Genomic DNA, 19881 nt, shown 5'->3' on the forward strand with positions numbered 1-19881 from the left:
AAGCTACTTAAAGTTTAGAAGAAAAAGAATAATATTTTAGAATTTAAAACCACAATCAAGTTTTTAGTATATCTTCTGCATTGCTATTTGGCATTAAATAGTAGTATAAAATGATAAATTTTGTTTTTAAGAAGATGAAATGAATTAATCACTTTCTTTAATAAAAAATACTGAAGGTTTTGTAAATATATCATATTTATATTATATAACATATTATATTATATATTACATAACATTGAAGTCTTTGTGTTATTTTAAGGCAGAATCTATTCTATGATGGACATGTTTATCAAATCACATTTTCTCAATTATCTTGCCTGTGGAACAACTTACCGCTGAGAGACAACACCGAGGAGTTGTTTGCCTTTCCTTCTGAACTTGATGGTTTCTGTAAAGTTGAGAATTGCAACAGCTATGCAATTTCTTAAACAAGAATTCAATTTGACAAATAATAGATTAACATCAGCTAAATCTACTTTATAGTTTTAATGTAAATCTTTTTACATCGATGTTAAAAACACATAGAAAAAATAGTTATAAAGGACAACGTATAGAATAATGCCAATGAAAACTACAGTAATGACAACAACGTTGATGATAACATAAATACAGATAAAATTAATACAAAAACTTTGAGAAGGAAAATAAAAAGAGAAGACATATGACTATCGCTCTTCATTGCTTCTGCTCACCAAAATTATAATCTTCACCTTCATTATTTGTAACATTTTTACAAATAGCAATTTTAGACCCTAATAGTATTTACTAACCGGAGTGTGAATCAATTGTAGCCCTTCCACCCCTTCTCCATTTTCACTTCTTTTTAGACCTGGAGTTGTCCAACCATTGAAACCTAGGTTGGCTTTCATTGGATTAGTTGAAGATCTGTCAACAACAATTGGTTTGGATAGTTTTCAACTTTCTACCAAGATTATGGTATACATGTATATGATAAATAGCCAGAGAATTTACTCATGGCAATTCATAGAGCTACTCCGATTTTGGAGTTTTTCAGAGTTATTTATTGATCAGCAATGTACACCGCTGTCTATGGTTTATAATTTCCTAAGCTTTTTGCATAAGCTTAGGAATCCATAGAGCTATAAACTGTTTACTAACTCTTGAACTTCTTGTATATAGTCTAGTAATCTAAAAAGTTATCAATAATTTATTAATTATTGAATCTCTTTTATAGTCTAGTAATCCATAGAGCTATAAACTTTTTACTAATCTTTAAAGGTTGACTTGCAACAAAATTCACATTACAGTTATTTGTTATCAAAAAATTAACCATGTCTTACTCTGTTGTGTTGTAAATGCCAAATATGTGGAAATGTGATTACAAGCTCTTAAAAGCTCAAAAACGAACAGTTAATCGCAGCCACACGAGACCGCCGTAGTTTGGATTCGCTTTCCAAAACAGCTCAAATGGGACATAGTTGTTACAGGATGGTTTCTGTTTACACTTTCATGCAACCTCATTCGTCGAAATATTTTCACAAATATACTTCACGCATTCAATAAAACCATGTCTATTGTTCTTACGCGTCTATTGTATCGTCATTGTAATGTTATCACTTTTAGCAGTGATATCTTATAACTTACTGTAAAAATTCGTTTAATTTATCAGCCTTAGCTTGAAGGAGTAAATATCATTGTCTAATAATTATGACGAGCCTGTTGGTCATTTGTGATAATCGAAAAGTGCTGCAAAAATTATTTGCGAAGTATTGGGTCACATGATCAAATTACGACTTGCTGATTAGACCAAACCGAAACCAAACTGTAAAGTAGCGAGCATCTATATTTGATACGGGGTCTTCGGCAAAGCCCGAAGTGTTTGTCATAAATTAGTGCTACGATAAGTTTTATTTTGCCCTTTCAATTCACGTGAGAACATCACGTGACAAGACGATAACCAAACTTCATGACTACGTCAGAGAAATAAAGATATTCCAATCTACGGCAGCTTTTCGTTTTTGAGCTTTTAAGAGCTTTTAATCACATTTCCACATATGTGGCACCTACAACACAACAGAGTAAGACATGGTGAATCTTTTGATACCAAACAACTGTAATGTAAATTTTGTTGCAAGTCAACCTTTAAATATCTTACATAGCTGAGTAATCTATAGTAATCTAGATTTATTAATGGTTTACCAATTATGGTTTAGCATTTCGAAGAACTATTTTTGACATGTTAATCTATTGAGTAGTATGTAGTTGGGCAAATTATTGAACTTCTATCTATAAAGCTATACACTGTTTACTAATTCTTGAATCTTCTGTATAGTCTAGGAATCCATAGAGCTATACACTTTTTACTAATTCTTGAATCTTTTGTATTGTCTAGGAATCCATAGAGCTATCAACTTTTTTTAATCCTTGAATATCTCACATAGCTAAGTAATTTATAGAGCTTTCACTGGTTTACCAATTATGGTTTAGCATTTCATAGAATTATTTTTGACTTTTTAATCTATTGAACAGTAGGCCTATGTAGTTTGGCAATTCATTGAATTTTTTATGTTATCGCAATTTATAGAGTTGTTCATGTTTCAGCGAGCCATAGATGTTTTCATGGTTCAGTCATTTATACAGCTATCTATGCTTCATAATTTAGTAATCTATAGAGTTATTTATAGTTTAACAAGTATCGGTCTGTTCAATGATGAAGTTGGTTTAATGTGTTTAAATTAACCAGAATTTAATTCAATGCTTGATTGGCTATTCGCATATCGGTTTGGACCAACTCTGCACAAGTTTGACCTAGGCTACTTTTTCAAACTATCGTTAAATAACTTTTTTTAATCAGAATAAAACGCTTAAAGTTGCAATAATGTAAGGTAGAGTTGTCTGTTCATAAGGAACAATTGCATACTTGTTAGGAAAGAAGCATTTTCAAGAACAACCTTACCGTCACAAATTGCTTATGGGAGTTGTCTGCTTTCAACAATCACCCTAATGTTTATTAGAACATAGGTCGGTATTTTTAGTTGTACCTGCGTGCTTCAGCTCTACCAGGCTTCTTTTTAAATAGAAGATCATGGTGCTGAGGTTTCTGGGAAGCTTTAGTCGGATGTTTTGAATACTTGGAAGGCGGGAGACCTCTCTGATGCTTGTTGGGTAGTAAAACAACTTTTGGACCGCCAAGCTTTTGTTGACTAGTAATAGATTCTTTTGCTATTGCTTCCTTTGAAGCTGAGTAGGCTAAAAATTATAAGAACTTATCTTATTACCGAGCAAGAAGAACGTTATTATTATTAGTTATTATCTAAGAGAAGACAACTCCCGTTTCTAATTCCTAAGGTTTTATTGGCATCTGGCTAAATCCTCTTGACTACAATAACAGCCTAAAGCCACAAAAGGGGGTTGAGAAAAAGGATTGATTCGCACAGGATTAAAACCTGCAACCTTTGGCATAACCAAACAGTACACAACCACGCGCACCAATCATCCGCCTTACTGGGTATTATACGCGCTAGTACGTTTGGCAGCTCTGTGCACTGTGAGAGATCGTCATGAGTAATTACTATGCGCATAATTATCCATTGCAGTGGTTGGCGAGCCGGGGTACAATGCAGATTCATGTGTGAAGAAAACTTTTTACAATAAATATTAAATCAAATATTTATTGTAAATCTTTACAAAGTTTCGAACAAGTAAGGAACTTGAGCTATTTTTATTTGTTGAATAATCTCTATTATAGATGTGAGCTTAATTATAGTGACCAGATATGCATAATTATAGCAGATGCAGCCAAAGTCCATGTGATAAGTACATGACAAAGGTTCAATCAACTGAGAATATTGATTAAAGGAGTTATCTTCTCTGCTTTGTGTGTTGACTCTAGATAATTTGGTCAACTCATATTTCAACTACTCTATACATGTTGAGTGTTTTGCAGATCACTTAACATTCCAAGACTAGAACTTTCTAGAATCTTCTAAAATAGCAACTGAAGGCTTTGCATGTATATTTCTGACGGTTGAATTTGATAATAAAAGCTGATATAATATTATTTTGAAAGGGATTTTCTCATTGCTTTTGACTATTAGTACCGGCAGTTAATTGCTACTGTCGCTCTCAAACTTAAATATTGTTATGATTTTATAGGGGAAGGTCAGTGAAGACCCTACTGCACATATAAAACATTCTAAAAACCTTGGCAAGGCTTAAATAAACTTCGTACAAGCAGCCAATGGCATTGCTGCAAAAGACATGCAGGTCCCTTAAACTCTTTCATTACTGACAACTAAAAATTAATTTTGCTTTATTTTTCTAAAATAATCATTAGCTTTCGCTGTCACAAAATATTGACAAGTTTTTAAAAGAAGTTGAAGAGGGAACCCAGATGCATGGAGATAACATACCATAGCTCTGTAATGCCCAAAAGTTGGTACTAAATAATATAAATGAGTAAACAATATAAAATGAATAATAAAATAGAGAATACAAAATTTAATTTATATTATTAAATTGCACAAACAAAATTTTTCGTATATATTGTATGATTACTGAAAGTTGAGATGTTGTTACTGCTTTGGAGCAGCTTTGGAACTGCAGCAGCTGTGTTTTAGCGTTATATTGAGGGGCAGGAGCTACTTATCAGAGTAGGTGCCTTGTGGGACTTGTCTACTACTTGACAGTCCAGCTTGCTAGCCACTAAAAAGCGCGATTTTATTACAAGCTAGTGTTGTTATCGCATTTTTTGAGCTCATTTCAGCCTATTAAACATCCTGTAACAAGCTACAAGCAATGTTAAATAGCTTATTTACCTTTCCGAAAAATCTGAGATTATTTTGAAGGCTGAGTTTAAAGAATAATGGGCTTTAAAAACCCATCTCTATAATTCTAGATCGGACTAAACATCCTCAACTTCCGCCGCTAAAAAGCTAGGTTACGTCACATATTTATGGGCGGGGCTTGTTGTGTCGATTGTGTCATTTGCGACACCGATGTTGAACCGCTGTACAAGAGCCTCCATAAACAAAAATGACTTTGAAAGTTAGTGGACCAATCTTTATTTTGATTACAAAATCGAAATCAGTGTGTCTGATTTACATAGAAAAAACAAGGAAAGCTGTTCGTGGCAGTTATTCTTTAAGCTACGTGAGATTGATGGATTCATTGGGCAATATGAGTGGTTATCTAGGTTAAAATACGCATAGCATTATGTTACGGCACAACATCACTAAAGCCTGCTCTCACGGCTCTTGTTATAGTAAGTACTCAAAGTATTATCTTACTCAAATTAGCCATTGGCAATGTCCCAGGGCCAGCAAGTTGTGGCACATGGCAAGCAGCAGGGCCCTTAATGGCAATTGGCAGGCAACTACATTACCTGCCACTGTTGTATCAGCTGTTTTTTAATACCCGTGCAACGCCGGGCATTCTACTAGTTTTTGCCATAATAAGACCTTTGTCCATCCACCTCTCCAAAGCCACAGCTGAGGGTTAAGAAAGAGATTGTATTATGCAGGATTTGAACCCACAACATTCTCCTTCATCAGCTGGTGCACTACCACCTGCACCATTCATTCCTCATTCAGGGGTATTGAACTATTGCACATATACTTATGCTCATTGCTTCATTGTCAGATCTGATGATCATTTGCAGTACACTAACCTGCCAGGGTACTAGTTTAAAATAAAAGGTCGTAGAAATTTTTTGAAGCATTTCTCTTTGCACTAGAATTTGTGCTAAAAGTCAAGTGTTGTTGTTATTAACAGCTGCGTATTGATAACATTTGGTAATAATGTTCTATAATATTTATAATATATTATAGCATATTAATAATTAATATATATTAATTATATATATTAATATATAATTATATAATTATAAGATATATATAATTAATTAATATTATATAATATTAATTATATTTTTATAATAATATAACATTTTTATATTATAATTATGTTATATTATATAATATTAATTGTATATAGTATTATACATATTAATATAGTACATGTATATTAATATATAATACTAAATATATAATATTTAGTAATAACAGTCTTGATCCATTTAATAATAATTACAATGGGTACAAATTCTTAAATTTGTTACCTTAGCAGAGCAATTTTCAACAACAGCGCTGAATGGCAATTGCTAAGAAGAAAGAATTAACTATTAAATATATGCGTTATGTATCAAAGAAAAATAATTGGCCTATAACATGATCTGTTATAAAAATTAATATCAATAGATATCTTATATGAAAAAGATGCAATTAACTACTAACGGTAGTTTCTGAGTGTCAAAAGTAAATAATTGACCAATCACAATGGCTTCAGAATATCAAAAAAAGGCTTGACCAGTAGCAGCAGCTTTTGAATGTCAGGCAAAACAAATTGACCAATTAGAGCAGCTTCTGAGTTTAAAGAAGAATAGATCAGTCTATAGCAGAAGCCTTTGAGTATTGAAAAAATTGATTGATAACATTAGCTCCTGAGTATCAAGGATAAATAATTGACCAATCATAGTAACTTTTGAATAGCAAAAAGAAGGAACTGACAACTAAGATTGTCTGATAGATATAGAATTCAAAATACATATGACAGTACCTGCTGATGAGAGAGCAGATTTTGCCACCTGGCGCCTATTGTTGTATGGATTACTAAGTCTCACAGATTCATTTTTTCTCATTTTGCAACTCGCTAAATATCTACAAACAGCCAGGGAACAGGTTAAAAGTGGTATTTAATGGTCACAAAACAATTATGGCTAGCCAATCAAACTGTGAAGCATGTTTAAACAGCCTATTAAACTACTAAAATTATCAGAAGCCAATCAAACGAAACTTAACATATACTGTATACACAAAAAATAAGTCCAATAGCAGTTTTAAACAAAGTACATCCTAAGTGCAAATCAGCTATAAGTAACCAATGAGGTCACAGAATAGTTATAGAAAGCCAATAAGGTCACAGAACAGTTCCAAACAAGCGATAAAGTTACAAAGCAATTTTGAAATGCGATATCAGTTACAATTTGCTTTTTTGGTTACAATCTTGGAATCACTCAGAGCACTGAAATTCCTTGTTGTTAAAAGAAGTAGACTAATTCTTTGTGACTACACACGTACATAATAATAAAGAGTTTAGTATTTTGTCATTCTTAGATCATTATTTTTTAACCACAAAGCAAAAATTCTTTTCTAAGCAATTTCTGTAGAAAGTTTTTTTCTGAATTTTTGCTGTCTATATATCCTAAAGAGTATTTTGGTTCAATCATAGTTTTAGTCAAGCTAGAACAAGTTAGTTACTGTAAAATTATTTTTTTTACAATAACAAAATAACACCACTTGACATGGATAGGTCATCATTGAGCTAAAACTTAGAAAAAAACCAATTTTATTAAAAGTTGTCAATGACCTTTTCGAATTGGCTGGGGGATCAGATGCTTTCATTTATTACATCTCACACACAAATTAGAAACTCTATTTGCTTTTTTCAATAAAGAGTCCTCTCTTTGGTGTAGTCACAAAGAACTATTTTGTGCTGTCATATAGGTAGAGGCAACAATTCAAGGTTAAGCACTCGCTTTTTCTACCCAGGAATAAAACCTACATTTTCTTCTGAGACTAAACCCCTAGGTCATGGCGGCATGCCAGGAGTAATGCATGATCCCGGTTTGAAATCAGCTGTGTTTCAACATTGAAAAAACTACTTGTATGCATTCTGACTTGATACTTAATGTCAAGTGTCAAGTCAAGCTGACACTTGACTGTATGTCAACCTGACACTTGACTGTATGCCAATCTGACTCTGTGTCAAAATGACCTAAAGTCAGGTTGACATACAGTCAAGCTGTTGCTTGTTAAGCCTGGTTTCCATATGACAGCGCAAGGCGCGCAACTGCGACACGTGCAAGGCGCGTAGGCCGGCTGTGATATGGAAACATCAACACACGACGATCGCACGATGTGCGAACGCTGATTGCAAGGATCCAACAGAATGAATCCTTGCGACGAGTGCGCACGATGATGTATCTTACAATACATCACTCGACCTTTTCAACCTATTCCAAAATTCAAACCGAGGGCTGTTATCCGAAGAAATCGGACTCCCGTATGAAAGAGTAAGACTGGTTTTCATATGACAGCGTAAAATCGCAATGAAGGACTGTTTTTCCGAAGAAATCAGTCTCTCCTACGAAAAAGTAAAGAAATTACCCACCCTGTCCAATGCAAGCATGGCACCTACGCGCGATATGGAAACACTGCATCGCAGCCCAAGAAATGCATTGCGTACGATCACTGGGCCGCGCACGATCATTGCGCTGTCGTATGGAAATCAGGCTTTAAACTCAACTGTGCGTTTTGTTTCAGAACTATGGGTACACTCATGAACTTCCAATTCGGATACATCGCTTTGGAATGTATAAGCGTTTGGTGACTATCTATGTGACAGTCTATGTGACAGTTCACGTCTCGCCATTGTATTTTCTAGACAATGGCGAGAAGAGGACTGTCACCAAAAAATATATCAAGCATTATTGAAGGCTTTTACTGATGAATGGCAAGAAACATGATTGATGTTCGATGGCCAAGAAAGACAAGCTCTGCAAATTTGTACAATAAAACCAAACAAAGACTATAGAGCAAAGAAATCACACAGAAAAAGCTACGTCTACATGGCCACACTATGCACCTACCTGGGGAAACACAAGTACGGCAAGCAATGAGTGAGTATGAGCGTTCGATGAAAATGTCCCGATAAGCCCGCAAGATCACACCGGGAAAAACGTCAAACAAGGCATTAAAAATTAGGAATAGACACCACCACATTTAAAACCATCACACAGAACAGAGGCCAGTAGTTGTTAGTAATACAACGCGCAGCTCTGACCGAAGAACTCAAGTTTTTTTGAAGTATAGGGTTGTGTAATTGTTATCATAGCAGCTAATGCTCTAACTTTTCGCAAGTTTTTAGTAATACCTTGACTGTTTTAGCTATTAGATAACGCTTTACTTACCAACTCTAAAGATACATACGTCCTGCATATGTTATTATAAGTAGTTGGTGCAAATCTTCTGCCATGTATGCACCACTAAATCTTCATCGTTGCTTTGGAGAACAACCTTGTGAATGTTTAAAAGTGTTTAAAAGATTGGGTTTTTAAATCTACTTAAAACTTGATTTAAATTATTTACACCCTTAAGTTATTCAACAATCATTTTTAAAGATCTCTACCTTAATGATTCAAAGAGCTTTGAAGAATTCATATTAATTTAGACATACTAATTTGAACAAATACATGTTGTGCTTTAAATATTCCCGTAAAATGACGTCAAACGGTGTATATTCATTCTTGCAGTTTCAAACCATTCTTTTGCAGTATATTAAATGATGCCAAAGAAAACTTGTTAAACTATTGATAAAAGTATGTACCAAGTATCTGCTCATTTTTAGCCCTAGAGTCTTATTAGTGGTTGGGCAGTAAAATGAAAGGAAAAAAATCTTCTTTTGTCATTCTATAGCTTTAAGCTGGGTCTACATTATCAGCTGAAAGTGATACGCTAGTAAAAGAGACATTTTACTAGAGACGTTTAAACATAGAGACATAATTGACATTTTACTAACATGAGATATTACTATTTTCCACATCGTGAGGTACTTAGGTAACAAGAAAAGATTGGTGAGTCATTCTAAACTTGTGGGCATTTATTGTCACTACGTCTTATTTGCCAAAAGTGCAGCATACCAAAACTGCTAGCTACTAGTGAAAGGATTGCAAGCAGTACCACACTACATGTTACATGGGGAAATGTTAAGGCAACTTGCCTAGAAGACTATGAACTGTGAACATACAAAAACTTTACTCTAGCAAATTTTTCAACTTTTTCTATAAAAACTGTACCTACCAAATAAAAAGCCTAGAAAAATAAAAATAAAAGGCCTAGCAAAATATTTTGGCCCACAATGTAATTGCCAGTGCAAAATATTGTCCTTAAGCAGGATTTGAACTCAATACCTCTCCTTTTTCATGGCGCATCCAATACCACTAGAACAGCAGTTCTTAACCAAGGTTTGATCAAACTCTAGGGGTTTAGCGAGTCAGTCTCATGGGTTCGGTAGAAGTCTCTCAAAAGCAACAGCAGAAGTCACACTGATTTAAAAGGTCATGTCCTTACGAAAAGATACGTAATTTGTTGTGAGTTCATGAATTGTGTTGGTTTTGCTCTTTGAATACAATGATATTAATGCACAGTTCATTTTGTGCACCAATAAAACGTGTATATCGATGTCTTGACTATAATAAGTGTTATTTTAGTTTTCAATAAAAAAGGGTTCGGTACACGCACATAAAATAAGGATAGCTTTTTTCTTACATTTCTTTTTAGCTGAGACCTAATTAATTTTTAAAAATTTTGCGACTTCGTATATGGGCCGACTTTTTACCATAACTAGAAAAGTATTGATCCAATTGCCACAAAAAAAAAATGAGAGTGATCAGTTTATTTTTTTCTACAACATGAACAAGTTATAACAGGTGTAAATAAAAGTAATATTTCCTATTTTTAAAATTTCGACATTAAAGAACATCTAAAACTTGCAGTGAAATATTTCTCTCTACTCTACTTTCCCTAAAAATATTAGTTACAACAAAATGATAGTCACCATTTGAATCAGCAAACTCAATTTTTACTACTTTTACTATTAAATGAGGACTCCGTCTCATTGAGATGAAATATTTGTAGCATCTTCGGCACATCTATCTTAAATATAAAAGTATTGAATTAAACAATCATATTTTCATATTTCCAGTTTTGAGCTGACTGCAGATTGGTCAATTGATCAGATAAAATCAGTCAGATGATATGCCGTTTTGTCTAAATTTTATGACAAAAATTATAAGTTGCTGGTTTATAGGTTGCCTACTCCTGGTTTAAAACATGCAATACCACTTTTTTAATGACGCATCAAGCGGCTTCTAAAGTGGTGTCCTGTATGGTACAAACAATTCTGCAAGTCATTAAAGTTAAGGAGTTAAGAAGCACTGCACTAGAGTAAGAAACAAACGTATCTAACGTTTTTATATTAAATAAATCACTAGACCTCTCATAAGACTCACATGTAAGGTAATGCATTCTCATGAATCTTATTTTAATGTAAAATGTGGAAACTTTACTTGTCTGACCAACTTCAGTTGGTACTTGCTACAAACGTCATTACATTTCCGGTGGTAATTATCAGCCTTTACAGAGAAAACTCAACACATTCTGAATATAGATAAAAAATCAAGCATATTCATTTGGACATAGCATTTGTTCAAGCCCTTCTTTCTAACAAAACATTCCTATTTCTCCAAAAAAACCATTACACCTTATATCAGACACCAACACCTTTCCAGTTTATATTATAGAACAAAGTTATGCAGAAATAGCTTTATTTTCGATACACATAATTTACTTTACTATATTGGTTTTGTTTGTTGTCTCATGGTCTGATTTGCTTTAAACCACAGTGATCAGTGTAAATAGAGTTAATACCTACATATCATCAGCACCTTCGGTGGTTGAATGAATGCTGAAAAGATTAATTAAGAAGTCTACTAGGACAAAAAAATGTTGACTCAATACGTTCAGCTTAATGTTTTTTTCCAAAATATTCAAGAGCTGTGCAGTATTTACTATAACAAGAGCTAAGTCAGTTTTTTTTATAACAAGTCAGTTTTTTCATCTGTCCAAATCTATGGTTGATGACTGAGCGAAAAGATTACATCGTACTGGAATTGAACTCACAGCTTTCAGCTTGTTAATCCAACATGCTAACAACTGCCCTAATTTATCTTTGTCATTAGTTGAGAATAGTTATTGGCTATGCTTTTGTTACAGACCTGGCAGCTCTCACAACACACTAAACTGTCAATGTGCTAATTGTCATAATGATAGCTAATGTTCTAAACGGGCACACAAGTTTTATGTAATACCAGAGGACAAACAAAGGTTTGTATATACCAAAGACTTCTTTCACTAGAGCTCTTTCTGCTTCAAATTTAAAACATGTCAATGTCTGAGATGGTCCTAGCGGAGAGAATGCTGCATAAAAAATCGGCGTCTAGCTTACATATGAATTCAACTTCATTTTTGAGCTAGAGGGCTTTGAGGTTGGTTTTACTGGGAATTACACCCAAACTTAGTGTTTGTGGCTCAGTAACCTCAAAGTATTGAGGCACAGCATCCTCCCTCCGTAATACAAGTAACGTTTATACTAATCACGCAATAGTGATTAATTAAACTAAGAGCGAAATGTTACATAAAAATCTGTTCCTAGAGTTATGTTCCCTTGCACATACTAGTCACTGTTTAATAGATGTATGAAAAGGAGGTTCTTTTACATTTGCCAATTTGGTAAAGCAGAAATTACCAATGTGGTAATTTCTGCTCTTTGCTAATACAGTGAAACATGGATAACTCGCCCTTGGATATAGCGAACACATGGTTAACTCGAATGGATTTGCTTGGTCCGTTCTCATGCAATGATAAATGGCTTTATATAACTCGACCTCGGCACCGCTAACTCGAACAGTTTTTTGCCGAATTCACAAACGGTTTCCGTTCAATTTATTTCGAAGGAGTTTCCACTAGTCGCGGAGCTGAGACTACTCTGCTTTCTTAACGAAAGCGCTTTTAGTACGCGTATAATGTACGTATAATTTTCCCCGTACCGTATAATGGAACCGAAAAAGAAATCGTATAAAAATGATTAATAGGGTCGCTAAGACGTTTGCTTAGTTACGGCCAAGCTATAAACGTTGGAAGGTATTAACGATAAAAATTTAATAAAGATAGACACAGCATGCAAAAAACATATTGTAACAGTGATTATATGCGGATACATAAAGGTAAAATGTCTCAAATAGGCTCGTGGCTTGGTGTCCGCTACAACAGACATCCGCTTTACGATGGCATCACGCAAGTAAAGAAAAGCGTAGAAACCTTCTGACAAACTTAAAGTACTCGAGGAAATCGACGCAGGACAAAAGCTATCAGCATTATCAAAAAGAGAAAATCTTCCAAAAAGTACAATGTCAACATGGATTAAACAAAAAGAAAGAATAAGATTGTTATGTGACCAAAATTCATCAAGGCTAAAGGTAGGGCCACACGAGACAAAATTTTCACGAAATCGGCGAAATTTGGACGAAACGATTCGTGCGAATTGACATTTGGAAGAATTCATCCATCGTTGGTTGCGCACGATGAACGAATCCTGAATTGGACGAAACGTCAGAAATTCCTACGAATCGTTGTTTGATTGGTCGGTTGAAAAGGTTAGTTGAATGTTGAAGGTCGTTTTCTTCTACGTCTGACGCAAATGATTGAAATGGAATCGGCTTCAATTTATTACCGCGTTCTGCTTGGCTAGTTGAAAGTTAGCTTCGTACGAATCCGTGGTGGGGAAACTCCGTGTGGCAGGTCAGAAATTTCGTACGAATGGAATTTCCCAGATTTGGTTGAAATTACACGATACGTGTGGCCCTACCTTAAGAGATCATTCAACGTCGCACGATGAATTGGATGGTGTATTATTGACTTGGTTCAGACAAGTGCGTAGTGAAGGCGTACCTATCGATGGGCCAATTTTGTTAGAAAAGGCTAATAAGTTTTTAAGGACTATAATAACTGTTTAAAATCTATTTCTACAATAAGTCACACTGTTGATCTTTGTCAAAACAATACCTTGTCACAGACTACACTCGATAAGTTTTTTAAATGAAACAACTGATCAGATGTAAAGCATGCTTTTTGCATTGGTCATAAATGTTTACTTATGTCCAGTTTTAAAAATTATCAGAAAGAATAGATATTTTTCTATTGGGCTGAGATTTGTTTGCAGTTTTAAGTGATGTGACTGACAAGACATTTTAAGATTAAAATTGGCAAAATTGATCTTGAGTAAAACACTCAGAAGAAAAAATGTCTTCTGAGCATTTTAACCACGATTAGGTTTTGCCAATTTTAATCTGAAAAAGTTCTGGCAGTCACATCACCTAAAACAACACACAAATCACAAGTGTATAAAAATATCTATACTTTCTGATAAATACTTTAAAACTCCACATCAGATGCCCTTTAACTTACAACAAACAACCTATACTTTAGTTTTATATATACATGTAGTTTGTATATGTATCTACTGATAAATACATTCTCTTGTGACTGTACTCTGATAACTTGAACGCTCTGATAACTCAAACACTTTCGCTCGGTCCCGTGAAGTTTGAGTTATCCATGTTTCACTGTATGTATATTACCAAGTATATTTGATTTCTCTATGTATGTGTATAAAGCTCCGATCTTGTAATATAGTATAAAAATGTTGCCCTGGAGGTAATATACATGTAATATAAACATTAATTCCAGAACTTGATAACATATTGCTCTGGATATGTTTTGATCCTTTGACATGCACCATGGAAGATCAGTACTTTACCAACTGCACCACTTAAACACATTTCAAAGTTGTAGGTTAATCTTTAGTATAATAGCTTTAATAACACCATTTGTCATGTTTTATATGTTTTACATAGAGAGTGATAGCTGGTTATCACTTTAAAAGTTGCTTCACCAACAGCTCTTCAGTCTAGCAGTTTTTTTCACGTAAAAAATCCATTTAGTGTGCTATTTTAGTGTTTGAAATAAATTAAAGTTTATGGATTTATGGAATAATCTACACATATATTATAAAATTCTGGCCTTTCGATCTTGCATGTTACCTTCATACTGAAGAGATAGTATAAGTGGTGATTAAAGAGCTCCATAAATACCTGCTCTATACACATTTTGATCACATGACAGGGAGGTTGGTCGACTAACACTCTACTAACTGCACTACTCGAACCACCTTCAGAGGTAGTGGTATAATATTTACTATAATAAGAGTGAATGTCCCGTGACACGCGAGGAAAGAGTTATAAGATGAGACTCACTACGGCTTATTTAATCTGTAAAAGTAGTTCTACTTCAAGTAGTGGCAGGATTAATTGGTAGCCTTAGAACTTTCCTTTTACATGTAAATGTGTCATGGACTATCTGGTTAGAAACTTAAAAATTCGTTTTCATATACATTAAAGACAATCGCCTTTAATGAACACATTTGTGGATTTTTGTCACGAAAGAAATCCCGTTCTTACTGCTAGCACATACTATAAGCTCATAGCTTATTCCTGTAACATCAAAATGACTCATCAATTACATGTGTGCCAGAAACCCAGCAACAAAATTTGAGCTAAATTTGAGTTAGTTAGAACTAGATTGCAATCTAGTTCAATTGAACGTGATTGAACGCAATTGGACCCAATTGAACGCGATTAGACGCGATTGGCAATTTTTGAATTAAAAACTAATTAGAAACTCATGAATCTATCTTTACATGTCTTGGAACAATTGTCCACAATGAACATGTTCAAAGATTTTTGTCATAAAACAATTTGCGTTGAAAACGAAAGAAGTCCGAGCATCGGCGAGCTTAATACTAAAGTAATAAATAAAGGGGCTTGATTTTCTTAACAATGAGTCGTAAATTGTAAATACAATTATAGATATGACTAAGCAAATTTTTATGTTGCAAGTATCATAAACCAAAATATTTCCAACATAAGAAAGATCTGGCAGTGTCTAGAATGTTATTTGATTTTTTTTCTTTGATCACTTGTGCACATTCATCACTCAACTCCGCCTGTTGCTTTTCCTGTGAGACATTTCGATGAAAAAAGTGAGTTGACACTCTAAAAATGGCTCCTTCAAGTCAAGAATAATTTGCTCTGTTTTACTTTCTTCGGGGCAAAAGAATTTGTATTGTCAAATTTTGTCAAATCAAACCAAAATTTGTGTATTGTTCTTCTACTGTATGGCTCTCATTTGTCACCCATGTCAGTAAAACTTTTCTAATGTAAATAATTTACTCTGTAAAAAACTGGCACAAAATTTGTAATTGCTTTGAGCTGGTTGATTGGTTGGAGAACAACTATTGACTATTGATTGACTACTGACTATTGACTATTGACTATTGAACTCATCTATATATATATTTCTCAAAGTCCGTGTGTTGGAATTCCGTCTGTTGGAAATCCGACTATAGCTATTATTAGAACAGCTGAGCTGGACAACAATACAGACTCAAAGTCATGGCTTACCGTCATTGAAAGCCTAACCTTATTAACTAGCTTAGTGGAGTTTTCCATTGGCAATATGCTAGGCTACTGACTTGAAAGGTACATTTGTTTGACAAAGTTTTAAAACCTTTACCATTGTTTTTATTTTTCACTTAATTTATTTCAACTACATGACACACTTTTCTCAGGATATATACTTTGAAAGTTATAATGGCAAATGTTGTTATATGTTAAATACAAATCAATTTTCTGTCCGAAGACTCTTCTATTACACGGGCAACATCGGGTGGCTCACCTAGTTGTGTAATAAATGTAAAAATGTAATAACTACAATACAAAATATATATTTATATATTTCTTACTTTATTGACAGCAATAGCATTGTTTAAAACAGAAATTTCTGTTTTAAACCAAGTTATTGCCGTCAATAAAGGTTGGAAATTATTGGAAAAATAGGATACCATTTATGGTTTCCAAATTATGCCATACAAGAATCAAAAAGCAAATAAAGGGCAAAAATTACCTCATAAAATCAGTATAAATGGCTATTAAATTTTATTTCAGTAGACCCTGGGAGATAGGATTGTGAGATGCCAAAATAATATACCTACATATATAAGACATTCACAGCAATCAAAGGTAAATAGAATCTTTAATGTTTACCATTTTTCTTGATCAATTGTTGTGTTGTTTTCACTATTTGAAAACTTTTAGCATAGCTTTTAAATTTGGCTATGAAAAAATATTTTTATTAACCTTGAAAACATTTAGGTAAAAACTTTTTAAAAATCTTTTACAAGTGGTGAAAGTGGTGAAGCCATCATAAAAGACAACCAGCCACAAAGAGCATGTTCTCCGAGTGCGCTGCCAGCCAGCTGTCATCCAACCGAGCAAGGAAAGGGAGGAGCCTATTGGTCTATAAGGCGACACTCAGATATGGACAGGCAGAGTAGACGGACTCATGTTCTATACTTGTGTTTGTACTCTGACTGTATTATTCACAAACATGTGCATCATATTATCGCTACTTTTATTGTAAATACACAGAGCTAGTGGCAATAAATAAAGTGCCAAGACTTCCAACAGGGCCGAGTCACAGAATGGCAGGAATATGATGGTTCCTTTACATGTTACGTTTTAAGGCTTATAGACAGTTTATAATGACAGTTCATAGATTGCAGTAGTTTTAAGGAATGGAAATACATCTGTTTAAAGGAGTCAGCGCTAAAATTGAATGCCATAGTGGTTTATGTTGAGTAAAATCCGAACAAATTCCGCGGTACTAGTTGAAACTTTGCCTTTCTAGTTATGCTAGCCTGCCTAGTTGTGCAATTTTTAAATGCCTTACATAACAAAAAAATAGTTGCTAAAACATGAAAAACACAATAAATAGTAAGTACATGCCCTATTGTTGTAGCCTATGGTGACAGTGTATGTGTGGCAGCCTGGGGTTTTAGCTCCACCCATTTTCTAAACCCTTATTATGTAGCAAGATATAAATTTTTGTCATGCAAAGCAATGATTTCATTTTCTATTCTTGCCTCCTATTGGTCATGTGTGAGAAGTTCTTTGTACTTGAACTAGGTTTTCTTTGCTGTTTATCTAAAAGTTATGTACTTTTAGCATTTTTCTGTTTCAAAAGAATTTAATTTTTTCACATCTCTTTCTCTCTCTTTCTCTCTTTTCCTTTCTTTTTCTCTTTCTCTCTTTCTCTCTCCCTCTTTCCCTCCCTCCTCCCTCCTGTAGCTCCCAAATGTCTAACTGTAGCTCTCCAACCTCTAACTGTAGCTTCCCAACCTCTAACTGTAACTCCACAACCTATAACTGTAACTCCACAACCTATAACTGTAGTTTCCCAACCTCTAACTGTAGCTCCACAACCTCTAACTGTAGCTCCACAACCTCTAACTGTAGCTCCACAACCTCTAACTGTAGTTTCCCAACATCTAACTGTAGCTCCCCAACCTCTAACTGTAGCTTGCCAACCTCTAACTGTAACTCCACAACCTATAACTGTAGTTTCCCAACCTCTAACTGTAGCTCCACAACCTCTAACTGTAGCTCCACAACCTCTAACTGTAGCTCCACAACCTCTAACTGTAGCTCCACAACCTCTAACTGTAGTTTCCCAACCTCTAACTGTAACTCCCCAACCTCTAACTGTAGCTCTCCAACCTCTAACTGTAGCTCCACAACCTCTAACTGTAACTCTCCAACCTCTAACTGTAGCTCCACAACCTCTAACTGTAGCTCCACAACCTCTAACTGTAGCTCCACAACCTCTAACTGTAGCTCCACAACCTCTAACTGTAGCTCTCCAACCTCTAACTGTAACTCCACAACCTATAACTGTAGTTTCCCAACCTCTAACTGTAGCTCCACAACCTCTAACTGTAGCTCCACAACCTATAACTGTAGTTTCCCAACCTCTAACTGTAGCTCCACAACCTCTAACTGTAACTCCACAACCTATAACTGTAGTTTCCCAACCTCTAACTGTAACTCCCCAACCTCTAACTGTAGCTCTCCAACCTCTAACTGTAGCTCCACAACCTCTAACTGTAACTCTCCAACCTCTAACTGTAGCTCCCCAACCACTAACTGTAGCTCCCCAACCTCTAACTGTAGCTCTCCAACCTCTAACTGTAGCTCTCCAACCACTAACTGTAGCTCTCCAACCTCTAACTGTAGCTCTCCAACCACTAACTGTAGCTCTCCAACCTCTAACTGTAACTCCCCAACCTCTAACTGTAGCTCTCCAACCTCTAACTGTAGCTCTCCAACTCTAACTGTAGCTTCGAACAGATGGCTGAACTAGTAACCTTGCAGTCCTGTACACTGTGAGAAATTGTTTAGTTGTAACTACCTGCACAATTGTTCATAATGCAGCAATGCGGTTGATTGAGGCAGATGGTAAAGTGTTGCTCCATCAAACTGAAAGATGCAAGTTCAAATCCATTTCAAAGTAATTTTTTTCTTAAGTTGATGCTTTCTAAAAATGAACTTGCACAAAGTATTAATAGACCTCATAAAAAATGGTATTTTTTTATCATTTGCCATTTTTTTATGTTTGAGGTGGTCTGACTGCCAAGATATTTCAAGACTAAAATTACCAAAACTTGATCGCAATTAAAATGTTCAGAAGAAAAATATTAATTTCTGAAATAGGCAGAATAGAGGAATTGTATATTAAAATTATATTATGTCTCGAATAGTAGATCATAGAACAAACAGTCAAGTTTGTAAAAAATTAATTTTATTATGTATTGACTCGTGGGGCAAAGAGAAACAGACATGGTTAATACACAGTAGATAAGCCTATGTTCTAGACAATTTACTTATATCTCTGATGTTCAAAAGTGTTGATAAAGACATGCTGGTGCTGAAGCTTTAACATGGAGAAACAATCTAGTAGCTTGACAAGGGTGTGCAGTAAAGTAAGAACGAGAATAGGAAAAACAAACTCGAAAAGGTGTAACCATGATGATGAGAGGAAATACCCCAAATCCAGCCATGAGTCGAATGACTCATCAGCGTACTACAGCGATGTATCGACGTGAGTCAACATTTGTTTTATGGCTGAGATAATTACGTCTAGATATCCTAGACAACAATATGACTACAAATAATGTAGTATGACTGTGCTTAAATGGCTTATGTTACTACTCATATCATCCAGGTTCTCTAACGTAATCTCATCGATTAATTTTTTTCTGATAGTTTATTGCTAGAAGATACATGTATAT

At 34.6% G+C, this 19881-nt stretch overlaps 1 protein-coding gene across 1 annotated transcript in view; it reads right to left on the reverse strand.

The window, feature by feature from the left end:
- LOC137388443 (paramyosin-like) overlaps positions 1 to 19510 on the reverse strand; it is a 30629-nt gene extending 11119 nt beyond the window's left edge. Inside the window, exons 1-7 of the mRNA XM_068074928.1 lie at positions 19474 to 19510; positions 18626 to 18930; positions 18164 to 18463; positions 17794 to 17938; positions 3003 to 3210; positions 771 to 885; positions 334 to 388 (exon numbers count right to left, since the gene is read on the reverse strand). Of these exons, the coding sequence (XP_067931029.1) occupies positions 334 to 388; positions 771 to 885; positions 3003 to 3210; positions 17794 to 17938; positions 18164 to 18463; positions 18626 to 18930; positions 19474 to 19510 (1165 nt within the window). The remainder of the gene's footprint in view (positions 1 to 333; positions 389 to 770; positions 886 to 3002; positions 3211 to 17793; positions 17939 to 18163; positions 18464 to 18625; positions 18931 to 19473) is intronic.
- Between the last annotated feature and the right edge of the window lie 371 nt (positions 19511 to 19881).

This window comes from Watersipora subatra, chromosome 2 (assembly GCF_963576615.1).
Source record: "Watersipora subatra chromosome 2, tzWatSuba1.1, whole genome shotgun sequence".
NCBI classification, from domain to species: domain Eukaryota; kingdom Metazoa; phylum Bryozoa; class Gymnolaemata; order Cheilostomatida; family Watersiporidae; genus Watersipora; species Watersipora subatra.